Below are 22,088 nucleotides of genomic sequence, written 5' to 3'. Positions count from 1 at the left end.
AAGGATTGGACAGCACCCCCCCCCCCCCCCCCCCCCCCCCCCCCGCCTTCAGTCTGTGCTCTGGCACGAGTTTCACCAGAGCACACGTGAGCATTTTGCTCGCTGTCACCCGTGTTCACGTTGTAAAATAACAGGCTTGTGTGTGCCACAAAGGGTGTTCGCAGTGAAGCGATTGTTTTGCTCTATCCAGTGCTTTGCTCAGATCGTTTTTTGTTTTTTTGTCCCCCACAAAAGTCACGACAACAAAAGAGTGCCCCCCCCCCCCCTTTTCCTCTACTCCCTTCCTCTGCTCTTAGAGAAATACACAGAGGAAAAGAAAAGTCACGCGGTAGAAGAAAGCGACGCAGAAAGAAGAGTCGAACAAAAGAAAACAGAAGCAGTTGGTCAACATCCAACTTGCGCTGAAGTGTTGTGAAGTAGAAAATAATGTTTTTTATGATCAGTTAGTCAGTAAAACTAGGAATCCAACCCATAATCTGATGTGGATCAGTGTTGTTCTCTGTTCCCCCTCACCCCGTACATTGTTCCCTATCCATTCATCTCCCTCCACATCTCCTCCACCTCGGAAAAGCATTCTTATCTCTTCGTCCATTTACCACACCTTTTTTAATATTCAATGTTCAATAACTTCATTTAGTCCTTCCCCTCTGCTCTTTTAATCAGTCTTTCTTTTCTGACCACCTTTCTCTCTCTCTCTCTCTCTCTCTCTCTCTCTGTATCTATCATGCCCAGGCTTGCCCCCCCCATCCCTCTCTCTTTCTGATTCAAGCTTTAATGACAGTAATTTAGGGAACACATTCCCCAGCAGATGTCTGCGCCATTGTCCCGTTTCACCCTCCTCACTTTATATCCCCTCTGTCACAGATATAGTTTGTTGTCCCATTCGATCAGCTAACCAATCAATCAATAATTCCGTTTTGAAGGGGTGTTGCTGTCTGGTAAAGAAACGTCCCTACTCCAAGCCCCTCTGGAACCTCCTCTCTCTCTCTCTCTCTCTCTTTTTCTCTCTCTCTCTCCCCTCACTCCTCGTCTCCCCCGAGACGCCTTTTAAGGGATTGGAACATCCTCGATGATAGTGGACCTTGATCCATTTCCAGTTCACAGGCCGGAGGAGGAGGAGGAGGAGGAGGATGGGAGGAAGTATGACGAACTGAATGGAAAGCACCTATAGACTGACGCTCAGTTTGCTGAGAAAAAAAAACATTGTTAAGGGTGATGCCATAGCAGACAAAGTCAATGGAAAGATGTGATAGTGAGGCAAAAACACGGCCGCCTGAACACACCTTTTAACCCTCGAATTTAGTAGCATCAGAAATCGCCCTCCTTGTCTTTGCCAAGCGATATTTGGTGTCTGAGATCTGTCCATCGAGGACAAACCTCCGTAAATCTGCCTTACAAATAGGAAATCCTTGTCATTTCTTGTATCAATGTGATCCAGTGACTGTCGTCGGTACGTCAGTGGTCACAATTTAGACCAGTACTGCACACTTCCTCTCCACATTGTAAAGTCCATGCACTTTTGCTCTGAAAATCATAAAAGTACATATTCTAACAACATTAACAAACCAGTGACTGTCGTCGGTACGTCAGTGGTCACAATTTAGTTTGCGATGCAGGACTTCTATTTCTATGTCAAGTAGATTCACTGTAAATATATCCTGTGTGGGGCACACTTGACTGACTGACTCCATGGCGACATTATACTTCCTTGAGAGTGAAAGTTCATTCGCCGTTCTCCTCCCCTTCCGCTACCTGCACGTTGCTGTTTTCATAGTCCGTGGTTTTTAGTGGGTCCAGTGAGCTCCTCGAAAAGTATAGGTGGGCTTCACCTCCAGGACACCGATGATGAAGTTGTGTTTGTCTTTTTTAACAGTAAAAGTCGTGAAATCACACAGTCTACATACGTCGTTTACTGTTTTGTGTGGCATCTTCTTTAGCGGGGATTTAGCTATTTTGATGCCAGGCCTCCCCATGGGCAAATGTTTCAAAGTGTGGACATCTGGTCTGGTCTGGTCTGGCTATGTGAGACTAGTCACATGATGATGTCATGATGACGTCATACGCCACTCCAGTCCTGCCCTGGTCTTAAGGGTGTGCTAGCGGAGATCTTAAAGTGATCAGTGGTGTCTACATCAGTGAAACAGCAAGGACCCTGGACGAGAGACAGAATTGACACAACATCAGCTGTCTGGGAACAGCCAGACTGTAAACCGCTCACAGCAACGTAAGAGGTCAAAGGTCCTGGACCAGGAGTCAGTGGAGGGCCAGGTCAGGAGAACTGTCACATACGAACGGATGAAAGAAACAGCCAATAGGATCTTTTCATAAGGGAACCTCCTCGCCGCTGCTGTTTGTTGCTGTTTTGCGTTAGGTCGTCCTTCCCATCAGCTCAGATTAGAACTCTGTCTCCTGTCCAGTTGTTTGGGTCAAGGCCCTGAAATGTGTTTCCTGCACCAGATAAGATTAGCTCACCCTGGCTGTTCAGAACACACACACACACACAGTCATGGAGACACTGACAAATGTGTATGAAAGGATTTCAGATGACTAATTCTAACCCAAAACATCCAAATGACCTTGCTTTGTTGTGTCCTCAGAGGAACTCAAACACATTTAATTGCTCCTTTTAATGGCGCCTTCCATTTTAAATACAGGGAGAAACCAGAAAGAAAGAGGACAAGAAAGTCAGGGGAAAGGGGTGACCGTTGGGGAGGTTTGTGGTTGCAAATGTGTGCGACGTGAGAGAGGCAGCGCGAGAGGGGAAGGTGAGAGCCAGGAGTGCGCCGTAAATCAAAGCGCCGTAAATCAACGGGGTGGTGGATTAGAGGCTTTTAAAGGGTAGAGCTTCTTCAAAAAAGAGTCCGCTGAGCATGTGTGACTTATGAATCTGAGAAGAAGTGATGCGAGTTCGAGGGAGACCTGCACAAATCTGATTCCACTCGCTGTTTGTTCAGAGCCCGTTGTCTGCTCATATAACCAGATAATGTCTTCATCGTGTCTGGTTGCAGGCAGATGCAGGACGTATCACAATCAGATCGCTTATGTTGATCTGACACAGGCAACAAAATGGGGACGGTGTGTACAAGAGGTATTCAGAACGGAGGGTCAGCAGAGCATTGTTCAGGGTGGAGAATGTCCCGAAGAGGAGAGGAAGGAGGAGACCGACAGCAGCGAGTCAAAAGAGGAAATCCCCCCCCCCACTCCCCCCATCCATCTTCCTCTCTTGTTTTATCAGCGCTGTTTTGTTGAGGGATCTCTCGTTTCACACATATTTGCTGCGCCGCGGTTTGCTTGGTTAGAGGCTCGTTGGTACACGTCCCGGCGGCTGCCTCCAGTGCTTCTGCGTGGGAATGTTCTCGGCTGCAAGGGGTCATGGATGTGTCTTGCTCGCTAACTGCAGCCATGTGTGAAGGAAGAGGGGATTTGTGTTTGGAGGCACGTATAGACCGGTCACTCTGTTTGTGTGTGTGTGGACATGTATTACCCTTGTCGTGGGGATCTCTTCACACAGTCACATTGTTGGGACTCATCTCCCTCCAAGTACTCCCAATAAAGTTGCCAAAATGCCATTTTAGTGTCAGAATGTTCAGAAGATTTGCGGCTAGTGAAAAGTGGGTCCAGTATTCACTTCGGTGCCTACGGGGGCGAAAGAATCGGTTATAATCTGCGCTCACGTTCACTTCTCCAATGTGTGGAGTGAATAGACCCAGGACCTGCCGCTAGTCTCCTAAAAGGGGGGCAGGACAGTGGCGAAACCCATGTGACGCTGAACTGACTCTTAAGTTGCGCCGTCTCGCAAACGTCTTGCGAACGGGAGGACCGGCGTTTTACCCGCAATACCGGTGCTGATCTGAATGCTGCCTGAGTGTATTGCGCGTTGGCATGAAATGTTTATTGTGCATTTTCCCTTTCATAAAGTTGAGATGTAACGGCCTTTTGAGGGTGTCCAGCTTCCGTATCGCGACATATTACCAAGTGCAACGGGGGTAAGGAGGCGGGGCCTCGCGTTGGGAGGAATTTGGTTTGAACGTTGAAAGGGTGGGTGCGTCCTAACCGACGCACCGTGCTGTTGCTAGCTAGCTACCTAACTAATGAATGTTAGCTCCGTGCCGCTAAAAGTTGAAGTTTGACTGATGATGGGGTGGATGATATTATTGGTTGAAATCGGTCGGTTTGAGCTTACCTAAGCGCACGACATATTTTGTTTTACAGGAAGAAAGCATGTCATTTGTTTGCCGCGTATTGTTAGATAGGTGCACAATATGAGCGGAGATGTAAGAGAGCTGTTGAACTCTCTTTGCTAAGAGTCGTAATTCCAGTAATTCAGAACAGGCAGATTTCTCATACTCTGTTGTCCTCGGAAGCACTTTTGATGGGATGTTGCTTTTGCATTCCTCGGGGACGTGAACGGCAACAGTGACACTTGCACATTTTATATGCGGTCTCTTTCCATGCATCCCTGCCCGCCTGCGCTCGTCACTTGTGGCGCCACCGAGATCTTCGCCCATTTCCTCCCGCGTACTTCCTCTACTGTGGCGGCAATCAGAAACAAAACACCTGATGCTGTGTAGAGTCGGTGAGACGATGGCAACGAAATACCCAAACGCAATGTCTGTCTTTATCTCTAGTTCCCAAGAATTCCCAGCACCAATATTTGGGCTAAAACCCCCGGTGGCGAGATGGCTGGTCCTTTCTAAGCACTTGAACATAAGTAACCATGTGAAGTTACTCTGTAGTTGACCGTAGTCGGCTGTCACGGGTAAACATTCGAGAGCCGCTCTTAAAGGTTACCCCTTTAATAAATACAGGTCCGGAGCAAATGGAACATTTGTAAAAGGGGAGTCCACAATCGAGCAGTTCCACTCATCATCCCCTGTCTGACCTTTTCCATGCCCGCCCCGCCCTAACCTCTTCTTCAGTGAGTATCACTCGAGGGCATTCCCATGATGTGCATTGGCAGGTCGTTGGCCTTCACTTCTAATCCCTCTAATGTAGGACAGACAATAGGTATAAAGAGGAAGGTAGATCTGAGGAGGAGGAGGAAGAAAGACAGGGAGGGAAGGAGGGGAGAGTTAGTGAAAGGATGAAGGAAATTATGAGAGAGAGAGAGTTATTAAATTCCTTCCTCTTGCGCCACAGGGGGAGTAATATTCTGTCAGATCGTAACCACCTTCACCCTATTCGTGTCTACAGAGTGTGCAATTTAGCATTGAGTGGGGAAAACCTGACGATTTATGATCTTCGCCGGTGTAATTCTATTGGTGACACCCACCTGATGGGCTGCAGGGAGCATCGACAACCTGTCAATCCCTGACTAATTTCTTCATGAAAACATCATTAAAAAGTAGCTTAAATCTGTTTCACCTTGTGCCTTTTGCCTGTCGAGGTGTTCCCCTCCGAAACCCATTATTTCCCAAAGGCAGAGCTGCGCTGTAAACTATATACATATATATATACATATATATATATATATATATATATATATATATACTGTAGTGAAATGCACCAAATGACGTAGTCCTTTCCAGGACGTTTTGTTTGCGAATTATGGACCTCCAAAATAACCAAAGTTTGCCATCCCCTGAATCCCACCTTCGCCGACACAATCTTTAGCAAGTTTGCTGCATATGACGCATGTCGCATGGAATAAATCCATTCATTATTACTATCATTATTCCGCAAAATATTATCTTCTACATCGTTTCCTATTTCACTTAACTTCGAGAGGTGGGCTTGTCAACTCCAAACAGTCCTGCAAAGTTGATTGGTATTTTGCCAATAGAATATATGTTATTGAAATAACAAATTTGTAGGATTGTGCAAAACTTGGCAGAGATACGTCCGGAGTGCTTTCCGTGATCCTAATTGTTAAACATTTGGAGGTTATCCAGCTGCTGAGTTGTGTGTGTGTGTGTGTGTGTGTGTGTGTGTGTGTGTGTGTGTTGATGTTAGGTTTCGCTGTGGGCCCAGAGCCAAACAGTTATTTACTTAACTTCACATCAACAGGAAACTGTAAAGCTTCAAGTACCAGTCTGAGCAACGCTTTAGAGCCTGACTCATCTTTAATAGACCCCTCCGTGGAAGTGAGTGTGTTCATTCTCTTTAATATGTGTGTGTGTGTGTGTGTGTGTGTGTGTGTGTGTGTGTGAGACAACCTCTTTGGTATAATAATGGTTGTTTCCGAGTTCAAACTGTACGGAGGCATTTACAGGACAAGCTGGCTCTGCTCTGACATCCACAGCAGCCATTCAGTTGAAAAACATGGACTGCAGTTAGAAGAGGGGCACTCTTCAAGATCAGTTTACTGGGCACGAGGAGTACTACTCTAGCCCACGAAATCTGTCTTCTCACAAGACGACACAGTCATAGTGATCTCATCAGGGTTATCTACTACAGCGGACTAGAGACTACAAACCTGTGTGGAAGTTGTACTAGCTCATCCTGTGCTGGCTCTGCTGTCTGAGGCACAGGTGTTCGCCAGGTAGGGGAGGGTCTAATTGAAAGGACTCCATGGAGTTGCGTTACGGGAAGTGCAGGATTCAGTGTTCGGAGCTGGACTCATGTCAGCGACTAAAAGTCAAAGTATCTCGGCCTCCGCTGCTGCTCCGATTTGGATCATTGGAGTATTCTTTGAAACAAAACTGCGTGTGCAGTACATGTGATGAACGGTGCAAACATCTGAAAGTGTCCACGTTGCAGCTGTATGTCCACGTTGCAGCTGTATGCCCCCCCCCCCCCCCCCCCCCAAGACCCTACAGAGAGGAGGAAGGAGAGGATTAGGTGTTCTGATCTGTTTGTAACAGCTGGTGTAACGATGTGACAGTTTTTTTTTTCCAACAGCACTGTTCTCCTGATGCGGTTCGGGATCTATTTCTTCATTAACCGCAAACCCTTCTTCTCCCGGTTCCATTCATTCGGCGTCACATGTTTACATTCCACTGCAGGCCAAAGTGCAGGAGGCACAGCGCCGGCTTGCCGACCAGACACTGCGTGCGGATTGGACAAACCCCGGACTCTTTAGTTATGTGAATCCCGGCCATGACCTCCTCAAACACAGACAGTTAATCCCAACCAGAGAGGAGAACATTCTGGATCACTCTTGTACAACAATCAACAGGGCCTGTTACGCCGCCTGCACGAACGCATTCTGATCATGTCATGGTCCACCTGACTCCTGCCTACATGCAGAAATGAAAGCTCTGTAAACCTGTTGCGAGGATGTCCAAGCAGTTGACCAGTGAAGCTGTGGAGGACCTTCGGGCGTGCTTTGACTTGGGTGTTTTCAGGACTGCTACCAATAATCTGGATGAGTTCACAGAGGCCGTGGGGTTAGGGTTAGGGCACCCAAATACATGACTGATCCTCCCCTGGACCCCCTGCAGTTCGCCTACAGAGCCAACAGGTTTGTAGAATGATGCAGTAAACATGGCCCTCCAGCACCAGCTCTGCTTTTAATACCATCATCCCGGCTCTGCTACAGGACAAGCTCTCCCGGATGAGTTGGTCTGACTCCACCTGCAGGTGGATTACAGACTTCCTGTTCCGACAGTAGGGAGCATGTGAGGCTGGGGAAACATGTCTGAGTCCACCAACAGGTGGGTGATTGACCATCCAGTGACCTGGTTCAGAACAGAACAACTTGGAGCTCATCAGTCTTAAGACTGTGGAGATGGTAGTGGATCACAGAAAGAACCCAGCTTCACCTACCTCCATCACCCAGTGTGACCGCCCAGTCAACGCTGTGGAGTCCATCCGCTTCCTGGACATCACCATCACCCAGGACCTCAAGCCGGGGCTGAACATAAGCTCCCTCATCACGAAAGAACGGCAGAGGGCGTACTTCCTGCAGCGGTTGCAGAAGTGCAACCTGCCAACGACGATGAGGATGCACTTCTACACTGCCATCATGGAGTCCGGAATCTGGTACGCTGCTGCTGTTGCAAGAACAGTTTCTTCCCATGCGTTGCCGGCCCCGTCAACAAGGCCCGGGACTCCCGCTGACACTGACTCTCACACGATGTCCACACGGAATCAACTGATCCCACCGAATCAAGCAATTGAATCATTTTGTAATTACAGTTCAGAGGATAATGTCGTTTCAACATTTGCCTTTGGTTTATATCTCCGTCAGTGTCTACCCTGCGAACATTACATACAGCCATGTTAACAAAGGAGGCTGATCTGTCCATTCACCCTTCAGTCTGTCCAACTCTGTCCCTCTTTGGCCCCTCTTTCAGAGTAATGATTAACTTTGACTCTTTGACTCATACAAATATATACACACACCTCACTGCTGACGTGTTTTTTTTTTGTGCTTTTTTGTGCCCCCCCCCCCCCCCCCCCCCCCCCAGATAGTGCCAAAGCTCTGCCACAAGTGACATATTTAGTGATATATTGGTGGAGTCACGATCGGTTGAAACTCGGGCTGCCCCCTCAGTCGACTGAAATTGTCAGAGTTGAGCGGCCATTTTTGTTTGTCAGGTCAGTGAGCTTCAGAGTGCGCGGAGTGAAAATCATTCCACTACATCCGCTGCGCTCGGTGGAGATGTCTGTGACAGGTACAGGCAGCTGTGGACCCGGACCCAGGGTGAGTCAGTCTTGAGTCTGAGATGGAGGCAGCTTGCCCGGTTCTTACAGGTCACAGTAACTTAATACGACATAGTCTATGGCTTTTGCTTGATATCTAGCATCAGCATAAATTAGCAAGCATTAGCTCGGAGGGCTAACTTGGCTTGTTTACTGTATTACTGGACGTCGTCGTCGTCACCCTGAATGTGCCCACCGAACAAATATTCGTGTTGAACAGCTGAATCTGATTCTGACTGACAATAGTGGAGAAGTGGATTATGCTGCATATAGACATTTTACATGGGCATTTTGATGTTTTTTCTTTTGGTTCTGACCCTGCAGTAGATTTTGCGAGTGTTTCCCAGCTTGCTTTGGGCTAATTGAAGCAGAACTTCAAGTGACGGTGAGCTCGGTGTAATAGAAAGCCAGACCTGTATCCAGTCTTGACGCAATGTGACTGCGGCTGCGAAACTATGCCTGTTGATGTGTTGGCTTTTGGTTGCAAGTGCACATCTCTAGCTGTTGTGCTCTGTTGTGAATACTTGCATAAGACGAGTGTAAGAGTGCAGGCTTGAATGCCGATGGGATCGTTTTGTCTGTCGAGGCGGAGTAGAATCTTGACAGCGTTTTTTGCAAAGCTACAAAGCAGCCCATTAAGAGAAACATGATGCCTGCATTAGTTATTGCACTAGCCTAAACACGTAGAAAATATCACAAGTAAGCAAGTCTGTGAGTTCCTTCGGGGACATACTGAATTCTGGTATATTCTGGTCAATGCTCTCGCCAGGGCTAGGGTTGACAGGGCGGGGGCCCAAGTTGACCAAAGGGACAGTCGAAAACAGTACCTTTTACAGACATTTACTCTCGTTGCTGTAACAAAAATTGTATTTTAAAAACCAGCAATTGGGGTGCATATGGGGTGGTTCCATGCGCTATTATGCAAGGTGCCGTGGCCGGACACGGAGCCCTTGTGGTTCCGTCTCGCGAGGCGGGCGCGTTTGTGCTTGCGGTACCGGATGGACCCAGTGAGGCATGGTCTATATACCCTTAGGCTAGAGTATAAGAACATTATCGAGCGAGGAGTTAGTGGGCTGAGGAAAACATTCCTGAAAGAGAAGATCCATGTCCGTCTGTTGATCCATGTCCGTCTGTTGATCCATGCCCGTCTGTTGATCCGTATCTATCTGTTGTTGTCACTGTTGATGTAAGAGTTTACTGAGAGTGGAGATAAATGCCACACATTCCTCACCTCTCCTTCACCGCGGCATATCTCGGGCCACAATCTGCGGCTTTTTCTGTCTTTATCTGTGTGTGTGTGTGTGTGTGTGTGTGTGTATATATGCTGTGCAGGTATACTTTTTCACCACTTGGGGGAGGCACTGAATCCTTGGTGAAATTCACCATCACCCTGCAGAGCAGCAGCTCCCAAAGCTGGGCGCCTCATCGTCTCCCACAGACTCTCCAGTCACAATGATATATCAGAATGACTGCTGCAACCCATGGTTCTTGTCTCATAGCTGTTACGTCCCCACGTATATATATATATATATATATATATATATATATACATATATATACGGTACGGGTGAAGTCATCCTAGAACTCTGAAATACAAGTCCAGCCGGTGGAAATGTAATTTCAACCCGATGCAGACTGTGCTGGGTGAAATGGAGCCAGCTGGTTTACTATCAAAGCAGTCTGACTCAGCGTACGTAGGCTGTAGGTTTTGCAGAGTCCGTGGTTTTAACGGGTCCAGTGGGCCCCTCCGGAGCTAAAGTGTGGGTGGGCTTCACCCCTAGGACGCCGACGATCAAATTATATTTGTCTTTTTTAAACAATCACTTCGCTTTATCAAGTACGTGCCCCCTCGCTGTCTGATCTGGCGTCAACCGCTCGTTTTTTTCAGAAATGTGTGTTACATTTCATAAAAGTGTCATCGGCATTTCTTCTGATATGAGCAGAGGCGAGAGAAAGACACAGAATATATGTTTTGTTTTGTTTTTACATGCGATAATTGGCAACTTTGACTCTTATTAACGTGCAACACATACCTGTCTGCAAGTATGGAACAAAAAACTTGGATCCATAGTTTTTAGCGACCTTTATTACTGCCACAGATGACTTTATTATGCCCTGTTTATTACTACAAAACAGCAATAGCAATAACTGCTGCTAACTAACTAACTATGTTTGAAATGTGTAGAAAATGTCTGGAGGTTGTTGTTTTAAAGATATTTTTTTTGGGGGGGGGGTCATTGTGTCTTTAATGGATAGTGACAGAGAGAGAGAGAGAGACAGGAAAGGGGGGAGCGTGGATGACATGCAGCAGAGGGTTGGGAATCAAACTCAGGGTCGCTGCGGCAAGGGTGCAAGAGGTTTTTGGAGTTGAGCATGTTTTCGTCTAAAATTTGCTTTCAAACTCGCCACGAGTCACCATGTATATCCAATAACAAATCACTTTTGGGGAGATTATGGTGGTGCAGTTGTCAGCACTGTTGCAGGGTTAGGTAGAGCGGGGATTGGGCGTCCCCCTGTCCACATGTCGAAGTGGCCTAAGTTGCTCCCGGTGGAGGCCGGCACCTTCCACGGCAGCTCGGTCGCCATCGGTGTGTGAATGTGTGGTTGAGACTGTATCTGTAAAGCGCTTTGGGAACCGTTAAGGTTAAGTCCATTATCCTAATAACCCGAATATTTAAAATGTATTAGATTTTTTGGGGGAAAATGTATGAAATTAGTAGAAAAATTTCAATTTCGAAATGGCATACGAAATTGGGATGACTTGAATGCTCATAATAGTTAGAAAGCGTAGCATAGGTAGTGTATTTGTTGGACCAAACCTGGGCCACAGTGCAGGATTAAGGAGTGAGAATGAAGCATGCTTTATAAATGGCCACAAGGGGACGCCGCCTGCAGCCAAATGTGTTTCATTTCTCGACGCCGCCAAATAACAAAAAAAAAAAAAAGAGTCATGCAATGTGATGTGCCAACTTCAACCAACTGTCAAACACACACACACACACACACACACACAGGTAGGCTGTGTGTTATGTTCAAGACATTGAATTATAGGACTTTGAATGGAAACATAACAGGAACCCCCCCCCCCCCACCCCTAGACAATTTGTGTGGATGAATAGATGGAGAGTATAGAGAAGGAGAGAGAGAGAGAAAATCAGTGGTGTCCTCTGGCTGTAGCCTACTCTTTTGTGTTTGGCATGTTGAGACTTGCTAGGAGGCACACACTCCACATTCCTCTTATAAACTCTCTGTGAGTGTGTGTGTGTGTGTGTGTGTGTGTTAGGGCTGTGTGATACATTTTGATATAATCGTATGTCAACGTGGAAAAGTAGAATCGTATCGCGATGACACAATCTCCAAACTTCTGTTGTCAGATGAACTATTACACTCCGCTAGAGCGGCTTTGCGTGACTCACAGATCAAGTCGAGTCCATATTCGTCTTATTCTGGCCCTTCATGCGGCCCCCCTCGGTTCACCCTCTGCCCGACACAAGCCGTCTGAGCTCCCGTCTCTTCGAGGCCCCGCCTCCCCGAAAAGCTCCCGGCTTTCTTCTGATTGGCCTCTGAGCCCCCGAGCGCAGCGCTACGCCGCTTCACGCTCGACCGCACGACAGCTACAGTGACCCGAGCTCGGAAAATGGAGATATGGGCCACTGAATGTGATGAACTTCCTGTTTTTATCAGGCCACAAATAGAAGACAAGAAGTGTGTGTGTGTGTGTGTGTGTGTGCTGTACAGAAGTGTTTCTGGGGACGGGGGCCTCACTTGATTACTGTACAAAAAAACACACAACTTTGTTCACTGGTTTTGGTGAAACTCCCATCATTTTATGGAGAAAAAAATGTCTCCTGGTTTTCCCTCCAATGTCCTCCGGCTGCTCTGCCTCAACTCCCAGGGTTTTACGGCGTCTCCTGATGGACGGGAAGCTTTAGAAAGTAACTGCAAATCCGGGATGCGTTACGTAATAGGTCTCACGGAAGAACAGGGCATCCTGAAGCCTGAGCTTTTGGCTCACAGGGGATCACTTTTACATAGGTTTACCTCATTATTTGGCAACTTTGGTAGCGTTCAATAGGAATATCCAACATTGTAACACTCTGTACATGACGGAAAATAAGGAAAAGCATCACGGGTCCTTCTTAAATGCAGTTTAAATTAGCTCTGAAAGGGGCCGTGCAGCAGAACGGCTCACTTTTTACTTTAGAGTAGATTTTGCGGATAATACTTGTGTACTTTTATTTCAGTAAGAGTCTTTTACTTGTACTGGAGTACTTTTACACTGTTGTATTGCTACTTTTATTGAAGGAAAGGATCTGAGCGCTTCCCCCACCCCTGCTGGAAAACTTGCCATGTAACTGACGGAGGTGGTGGAGACCATAGTAGACTGTATATAAAGATGGACGACGTGACAGCTCCCCAAAAGTGCCCCCCCCCCCCCCCCCCCCCACCGGTGGCTGGCTCCAGTATAGGTCATAAGCCCCGCCCCCCTCCATGTTAGCAGATAGGACATGGGCCAAACAAAAAAAAAAAAAAATCCAAAGGTGGTTCTTATCACGCTGATGTTTGTTCTTCTCATCAGTTTGGTTTTAATTCGTTAGTTGATGCTTTAAAAAGGGGGCGAAACGTCATGCTCGCGATTGGGTCGGGGCTCCACCCTCCTCGATCACCACCGCCAAATGACGTCACCAGCGCGAGGCGGCAGCGGGCCGCATCCGGGAGAGTTTTTGCTCCTTGTTTGTACAGTGGGAGGAGGAAGGAGGTGGAGACGCGTCAGCCATCTTTGTATACAGTCAGCGTTGCCTGTTGGTAATGTAAACAGACAACCGTGCGTTTTCGGATCGTTCTGCTGCCCCCTCCTGGCCAACGATCAATGAATGCAGCTTTAAAATCTGGAAGGATAATGGTCGAATAAGAACGTCAAAACGGTGTGTTGTTTTTGAGTTAAAGAGCCAGCAGAAGATCTAACCAGGAAACAGTTGTCTCCACAGGCCAGGAAATGCATCATCCTCTGTAACACACACACACACACACAGCGGCACGCCCCTCCACACACACACACACACACACACACACACACACACACACACACAGGCAGGCAGGCAGTGATATGACATCCTGCCCAGTTGTATATGTGTGTCACTGCTGGCTGCTGTGTCTCCACACCAGGTAAAGAACAGCTCTCTCCTTCCTGTTTTCAGCCCCCTCCCCCCCCCCCACCCCCCACTTTAAATGGCATTCATTCAGTCATTTGCTGTTTCTTTTTCATTTTTGTTGTTTTACGATGTTAAGGCGGTCACTGAGGTGAATTTTGTGGGGGGTTTTTTTCCAAGGGCTGGCACTTCAGATCTGAACATGTGAAAACTAGTTAGCATGCTTGTCAGCTGTGTGTGTGTGTGTGTGTGTGTGTGTGTGTGTGTGTTGGCGTCTTAGCTCCGGGGACAGAGAGCGAGAGTATAATGATAATAGTGCAAGCAGAAATGAAATGGTTATTGTAAATGTGTGACATTTACATGTATGACGTGTGACAGACTTTTTAAGGCTTTTCATAACTGATACGTTAATATTAATGCGCTGAGTTAGGGACAGTTTATAGCACACACACACACACACACACACACACACACACACACACACACTACTGTTACATGCTACAGTGCAGTTAGTTACATAGCAACAAAACCACACACTTCCCTTGGCTGGCCGTGGCATTGGTTAATAATAAAACCAACACAACACATGAAGGAAAGTGTCAGCCAGCGCTGACGTTGCGGCTCGTTGACGCGTTTTTAATCGTTTCTGGACAACAATGGAGCTCCGTGGCACAGAGGGATAAGATATACATGGGGCCGCTGGATACGTGCACAGCACTTGTTAGAAGGATCAGGTCATTGTTATGTTTGGGTCTGCACATGGGACTTTTTTTCTTTTCTTTTTTTTGACAACAAGGGAAGGAGGAAAAATCGAAGATATCACTGGACATATCCTTTAAGAGAGCCACTTTGCCTTTTAAAGAGTGCCGAGCTTCCTGTGAGACGGTTGTGCTTCCTGTTGCCGTGAGTTTCATCAGCTCGCTTCGACTGCGATGTGTGTGACAGTTGAAGTATCATAAACTTGACAGATACACCAACCAACCAACCAACCCCGCGTAAGCTTTTCACCCCGGGCCGCTGAAATGTCACGTTGCAAGCCCGACCCGTGTCGCGTTCCGTGCGTTAACCCGTCGGAGACAGAGAAAGACATCCGTCAAAAAGAGGGTTTAGAGGAGGGCAACCACATATGGCATAAGTCTAATATTAGCAAATGAAATGAAGTGACCTTGATGAACTTAAAGGTCCCATATCGTAGAAAGTGAGACCTCCGTGTCTTGTTTGATTATAAAGCAGCTCTAGGTGCTGTATACACTGTGCCTTTAAGCGAGCCAGTCAGAACTTCCGTAAGGTTGTGATGTCACAATGGCACAATATGGGACCTTTAAAATTAAGTTCAAATGAACTCACACTGTGATAAAAATTCAAGGTTCACTTCTTCAGCTCCTGATGAAGGCTTTGGGGTCAACTAAGTAAGTAAATGTTACAGCATACCCGTTCCCAAGGTTGAGAATGAACCTCTGTGAACCTCCAAATATTTTATGACCCACCTCTCCCCTGCAATATTAATCCCATTTGAATGAGGCTTCAGCTGTGTTTTTTTTTGTTTTTGTTTTTTTTTGTCAGAACACAAGAGAGAAATGAAGAGACTTTGTCAGGGTTTGTAATGGAAGATATGCTGTAAAGGCCGGGTGTGAGTTGCAGAGAGCGTAACCTGACAGTTTAGTAAAAGGCTAATCATGGATATAGCTGGAAATATGAATCTGAAGTCAACTGAAAGTGAACGTGACAGATGGAGACTGTCAAATTCAAATTCAAAAAGAAAAAAATCACATTGACTTGATTGAGAAATAGCATCAAGCCATCATTTACAACATTAAAGCAACCTCAACTTCCCCACAAGAAGCCACACGCCCCCCCCCCCCACCTGCAGAGACTCATTAAAACCAAATCCAATTTTCTCTCTGCTGGTGCAGAAGACGCGTCACATGACCCGACCACGATGTCTGTACCTCCTGACCGCTTGTGTAAGGGAGAGAGAGTGTCAAGTCATTTAACTGCATCTGCAAGTGTGTACCTGTTTGTACGAACGCTGATGCGATTAAGTGGAGTTACGAGGCGAGTTCAACTCGTTGGTTTTATAGGTCAGTGACAGAGCCACTTGGAGCTCCCCAATCCCACCACACTGACTGACAACTCAGCCACGGCTGGGTAAATGATTCTGATGGGGGTGGTGGGGGTGGTGGTGTGGGGGGGGGGGGGTCGGTTAGGGAGACGCAGTCCTTCTCCTCTCAAGGATTAGTGGAAGCTCCTTGGTGCCATTTGCATGTGAATGGATCAGGGAGCTGCTTTTAGCCACCAACACCCCCTCCGTCTCTCTCTCTCTCTCTCTCTCTCTCTCTCTCTCTCTCTTTGTCTCTCACCCACTCCCCCACTCCTCACACTCATCCTGACATCAGGGTTAACCAGAGAGGCGGTCAGAGAGGGAAAGAGATACTGAACGAGAGAGAGAGCGCAGGGCCATCGCTGCTGCAGCGGACGAAACTTTGCAGGAAACTTTGCTTTCGAGTTTAGAAAGCAAAGGCGGCGCTTCCACCCCCCCCCCCCCCCCAGTCTCTTTCACCGCCAACCGGGGCGCCACAGCAACTGGCTTTTGTGAATGAGAGAAGGTAGGAATTTCTTTTTTTTTGTTTCCTCTCCTCATCCCCCGTGGATATCGGTGGGGCATGCTCAGGCTCCCAGCCTAACAATGAAGGCGGAGAGGACTGGTCCACTTTGGCGGTCAGGATGGGGGTGGGCCGGGCCGTCAGGCCTCGGCTGGCTTCTTGCAAGTTGTTGACTCAAATCCTTAAAGTCAGTGCCGCTGTGCTTGAAAGAAGTGTAACTTCTGGTCTGTTGACAAGGTGTTTAGGTTTTTGCGACACGTACAAACGAACGCTAGAATCCGTGTGAATGCCAAGCACGTTTTCCAGGAAGCACACTCATCCATGTACCACTCTTTTGTGACATATTCCAATAATATGCTATATCAAAATATTGACCATTTATTTATTGCTATATTATCTATCAAGCAAGGCTCTTCATTGCGGTATTTTAGGTTTATTATATAGTAAATACAGGACGGCTGCAACCAACAATTATTTTCATTATTCGTCCGTGAAACATCAGCAAACTGTGACGTTTTCCTAGAGGCTAAAGCGACGTTGTCCGATGTCTTCTCTTGGTCCGAACCAGCACAGTCAAAACCTCACATTTGAGAAAACGTTTGCCATTTCTGCTTCAAAACTACTACTACTACTACTATACTCGATTAATTGATCAGCAAAATAGCTGCGTCATTTCAGAATCCGTTTACAATTTACATCATTTACAACGTGGTAAAACGTTCAGTTCCCACCCATTCCTACAACACCAGTTCAGACGGGTCAAGAAACGAGAGCAAACAAGACCCACTCCCTACTTCACCCATCACCTGCTGTGCTTGTTGTGGTGCGCGTAGTTTTCCTGCACAAGCGAGGGATTGTTGGCAACATTTCAGGCGCGATGCCGCTCATTTTGTGTGCTCGCAATGTCACTGTCTTCCGAGAGCTCGACAATTCATTCGACGAGTGCAATATCATTATAAACTGAAGGGCGGTATGGCCAAATATACGCAAATAAGACCTCAGTTGACATAAACTGGAGTGATCCTTCATAAGCTACTGTTGCTTACCAGGAGTAGTGCCTTGCGGAGACAAGGTTACAAACAAAAAGTAGATTGAATATGAAGAGAATAATCAAGTGTCAAGCTGAAACAAAGTCCCAAAGAGTTGTCGGGTTGCCATCTTTGTTTGGGTCGAAGAGACACGGCCGTATGTGCACTCGCGAGTTACCGTCACTGCAGAAGTCTGAACGGTGATTAAGACGAGAGGCAGTGATTGTGGGACTCTTTATGTATTTCACTGGACTATTAAGAACCGGCATTCCTCTTCGATCATTTCAACTTCCAGCTGTATCGTTTGAGGACATCAACGGTGTGCGGGGAGGAAATCGAGATGGTTTCAGTAGCAGTCAGAAGAATCAAGACGGCGTGTACTCCTGCCGTTGGTGAGCAACTACGAATAAACTCGACACTGCGCTTCCTCGGGTTCTCCGCAACACTGCACCCGCCTCGAGAATCATCTGACTGACTGCGGGCTGCAGGCACCTTTCTTTATAGTTAGCATGTGAATCCCTATTCTTGTCTAGATCACAATGTGTCTTATTTTTTTCCCTCCTCTTCATTAACTAAATTTTTATATTGATGGCACATTTAGCAGAACGACAGCTTTTGTGATGCAACCCTCACCATGGGCAGCGTTGCGTGGTTCCCCACGTGCAAGAGGAAGTGACTTGTCGGAAGGCAGACCCTGGTACACTTCTGAACTGTAACAGCAGTTACTCAGAAATGATACTGGGCTGCAGTTGTGCAGCAGAGCTGCAGCTTTGGAACACGGTTGAGTTCAGATGAATCAGGCGACTTCCCTCTAATGGGCCGTCCACACACACACACACACTGCCCGCTGAGCTGCAGAGATTTCGAACGCGTCCCAGCGGCACTGCATATGCATTCTGACGCAATGCAAAGCTTTTCTGCACTCGAGAAACAAATCATGCAACAGGAAATGAACTGCTTTGCCGTGTGCAGTACAGTCCAGTCAGGGCAGAGGATGTAAATGACCTGCTCAGTGCAACACTACAGATTCATGAGGGGCCAAAAGGCGGCCCGCAACTTTGCATCTGCATCAGGGCTGCGCAGTCACGGACAAAGTGACTACACTAGGATTATTGAAAGGGACAAAATATTTTTGATTGCACTTTCACATTCAAATTAAGAGAGAGCACCGCTTTCACTTCCATGTCGTGCTACGCTCCTGCTAATGTGCTTTCCATCAAAATAAGGCCGCTCCTTATTCATGGTGCATCTCCTTCTGGATGCAAAATCTACCAGGACCAGGACGGGGGTTCAGTGAGGTAACGTTAGCGACGTTATTCTTCTTGGCCTTCATGCATTCATTGAACCGCAGTTTGTGTGTGCGTTTCGCGCTCTTTGCATATGATTTGTTCCTGCCCTGAATCCGAAACACTTCCAAACAATGGACGATGGTCCGTTTCGAGGGACTAGCTCTCCGCCTTCTGCTCCACACATTTGACTTTCATTTCTGTCCGTCTGCTCTCGGTTGTATTCTACCCTTCCACTCTGGACTGCAGCCGCAACATCCAGGACACCTTTGCGCAGGCGCAGGCTTGCGCGCACAGCGGAAGGGCCGCTCCCCAGAAGCAAAGCCTGCACTTTTGTACAAGTGTGGAGAAAGTGAAACCAAAGCGCTCGATTTGTCCTCATCCTAAACTCTAATCTCTTTAGGTTTGCCGTTAAATGCTCTGCCGCTTTGGAACGCCGACACGTAGTGCTGTTAATCATGACCCATCACGTGTAGTAAGTTCGGGTTGAGGGTCAGGTCAAGCCTTGAGGAAAAACAAGTAGAGCTTGTGGACCGGAACCCATCTATGGGAGAAAAACGGAGAGAGGTCCTCAGGAATTTGTTTCTAAATTTTGTTGGCCATCTTTCATGCTGTCCGGATAATGGAAATCTTTTTTTTCAAACTGGTGAGGGTCCAGGCTGGCTGGGATGTTGTCTTCGATGTGGCTGGAGAACCCAGTTTCTGTGCCGCAGGGCGGTAGTTGTTTAGACTAGACGCTGCAGACCTTTTAGGTACAGGGACGACGGTGATAGGTTGAAAACGTCAGTAATGACGCTGGTGGCCCCCTGGTGGCACATATAGTCCACATATAGCAAGAAACGGCCCCTGTGTTTTCCACACTGCTTTAGCTGTTTTCAGATTGAACCTTTTTCAGTGGCACTTAACCACATAACTGCAACGTCCCTGGTTCAATTCCAGCTGTGGACATTTGTTGCAAGTCTCTCTCCTCTTTCTATTATCAACAGTGAGCCTGACATACTTGGATTCGTGGATTTTGTTGCCTCAAACCGTGTGAGAATTGGTGTGTGTGTGTGTCCCCGTTGGTTATCTTGTCTTTTACATTCCTCCGTCTCCACATTGTCTGTCTGTGCTTTTGTCTCCATGTCTCTATAGCGACGTACTGAGCCACGTGCCGATCAGTTACCACCAAATTAGCCAGCGTATCATTCAATCGGCATTTAGTGTGACAATATACCTTTTTAAGGAAAAAATACGTCACTCGGAGACATTTAAATTGTCTATTTGTATGCGTAGAATTTGTGTAGAATTCTCCAAGTTCATCTCAAAAAAGGTTACACTCCAGGGATTTAGCATTGCATTTTCGTAAAACTGGGGGACTCACAAGAAGACACGTTAATAACACAATGGTCAAAATCTGTCTAGTAGGAGTCAAGCTCCAAAAAGGCTGTTTCCTACATTTCCCATAATGCAACCAGCCACATTTGTTTTGGACTAGCCAGGCTGAGTGGATGTTTTAAACCTCGTCTGTGTCTCTCACTCTGCCCTTCTCTGTCCTGACTCATGAGGATTAGTTCTGTTCCAATGGTCGAACGGTTGGATATTTATAGCTGATTAAATTATATGTACTAACACTAACCAACAGCCTGTGTGTGTGTGTGTGTGTTGTGAGAATAAGGCCTAGTACATCGATTGAGAGTATTTTGTAAGTCCATACAAACACACACGTACACGGGGGGGGGGGGGGGGGGGGACACACTTTTAAAAGGTTTATAAGGTAGAATTTTGTAATATTTTCCCATTGAGAGAGGTGAGTTGATGGATATTAGTCTCGTGTCTGGGTGTTAAGTGCCGAGCTGGTGTCGGGGCATAGCTTAGCTTAGCATAAAGACATGAAGCAGGTGGAAACGGCTCGCCCGGCTCTGTCCAAAGTTCCTGAAATACGCCCACCAGCGCTAAAGCCCTACGCTGATGAACGCATCTGTACACAGCTAGAAATGTGACAATGACATACGCGCAGGAACTGTTTCTTGACGCTATAGCACTAGTTACCAGATGCTGTGGTTTTGGTCCCTGTACAGCCATCAGTACTGAGGCACTAACGGTCAATGAGACAGATTTTCAGCCGACCTGGCCCGGGTTGGGCCAATCACAACCACAACAACCTATTGCGGGGTGGGGTTTGATACGATGACTGACAGAGGTAAACACGAACCCAAGATGGCTGCTGCTGATGCGGGAACATTCTGTTGAATCCAAAAGAATCCGCTATTGCGTCAGTATTAAATAAACACACCCCGTGGTCTGTCTGCATTTTTTCTGTCGCTCAGCGCTACGTCACGAGTTCCATTTTAATGCCGCCCCCCCCCCCCCCCCCCCTACACCCCCATGTGGAAAGGTTCCACTGTTTTGCAACGGCACCGCCACTGCATCCTGGGGCTCAGTGCCGCCCAAGACGATTGTGATTGGTTTAAAGAAATACAAACAAGCCTGGGCATTTTTTGGGGGGTGGGTGGGGGCGGGGGTGGGATGGGATGTGCCGGACCTGTCTCCAAAAGTGTAGAGGTAGGCCTGGCTATGTGAGACGAGATGTTTAGTAAAAACGGACAGAACAGGACCGTCATGTTTCAGAATCGCTACCCCATGAGCGTGCGTGTTTCGGCCAACAACACAATGATGCAACTTAGTGACAAATTACAGACCCAGTTTCCAAAAGTGGAACCCCCTATCATGCTCATTTTTCAATTGTAAAATGTGAGATACTGATTATTGTTGCAGAACTGCTTCGGTCCAAAGATACAAACGTGAATCTCCAGCAAGCCACACCAGTGGAAACTATGTCTGAGCTCCTTTCTGACCTTCGTCGCTTTCTTTACCCGCAGAAACTGCTGGCGACCTGGAGACGGACCCGCTCACCCCAATGGAGGAGAGAGAGGGGAAGGAGAGGGGCATGACAGGAAAAGAGCAAGAAGACGGGGGCATCAGCCAAGGACAGCCGGCCGACATAAACATCCAGAATTCCCTGACAGAGAAAGAGGAGAACTGTGCGGGGGTCGGCGCCGGTCGGGCGGAGGAGAAAGGGAAGGAGAAGGGAATGGAGGAAGGGGAGATGAAGAAAGAGATGGAGGCAGAGGCGAAGGTGGATCCGTGTCAGTCCGTGCCAGGCCTGCAGACGAGCTTCATCAGGGGCACTGATCTGTTTGGCTACGTGGGCATTGAGGCAGTACTCGACCAGATGAGGAACAAGACCATGAAGGCCGGCTTCGAGTTCAACATCATGGTGGTTGGTGAGTCTCAATTGCGATGAATTAAACTCCAGGCCTGTAACGCTTGTCCACATAGCATGTGATGACGTAAATGATTTGATGACTGTGGCGAAAAGCTCGCGGTTTATGACCAATTGCGAGGCTCACAGGCCACCGGGTTTGTCAGACTCCGCGGTGATGTCCGACATCA

At 47.4% G+C, this 22,088-nt stretch overlaps 1 protein-coding gene across 2 annotated transcripts in view; it reads left to right on the top strand.

The window, feature by feature from the left end:
• Positions 1-22,088, top strand: part of LOC139299734 (uncharacterized) — a 35,737-nt gene that overhangs the window by 2,878 nt on the left and 10,771 nt on the right. For both annotated transcript variants that reach the window (XM_070922603.1, XM_070922604.1), the window contains exon 2: positions 21,515-21,919. In XM_070922603.1, coding sequence (XP_070778704.1) covers positions 21,515-21,919 — 405 coding nt within the window. The remainder of the gene's footprint in view (positions 1-21,514; positions 21,920-22,088) is intronic.

This window comes from Enoplosus armatus, chromosome 17 (genome assembly GCF_043641665.1).
Source record: "Enoplosus armatus isolate fEnoArm2 chromosome 17, fEnoArm2.hap1, whole genome shotgun sequence".
Taxonomy (NCBI): domain Eukaryota; kingdom Metazoa; phylum Chordata; class Actinopteri; order Centrarchiformes; family Enoplosidae; genus Enoplosus; species Enoplosus armatus.
Note: the sequence above shows the minus strand (reverse complement) of the source record. Positions and strands in the feature narration are given on the sequence as shown.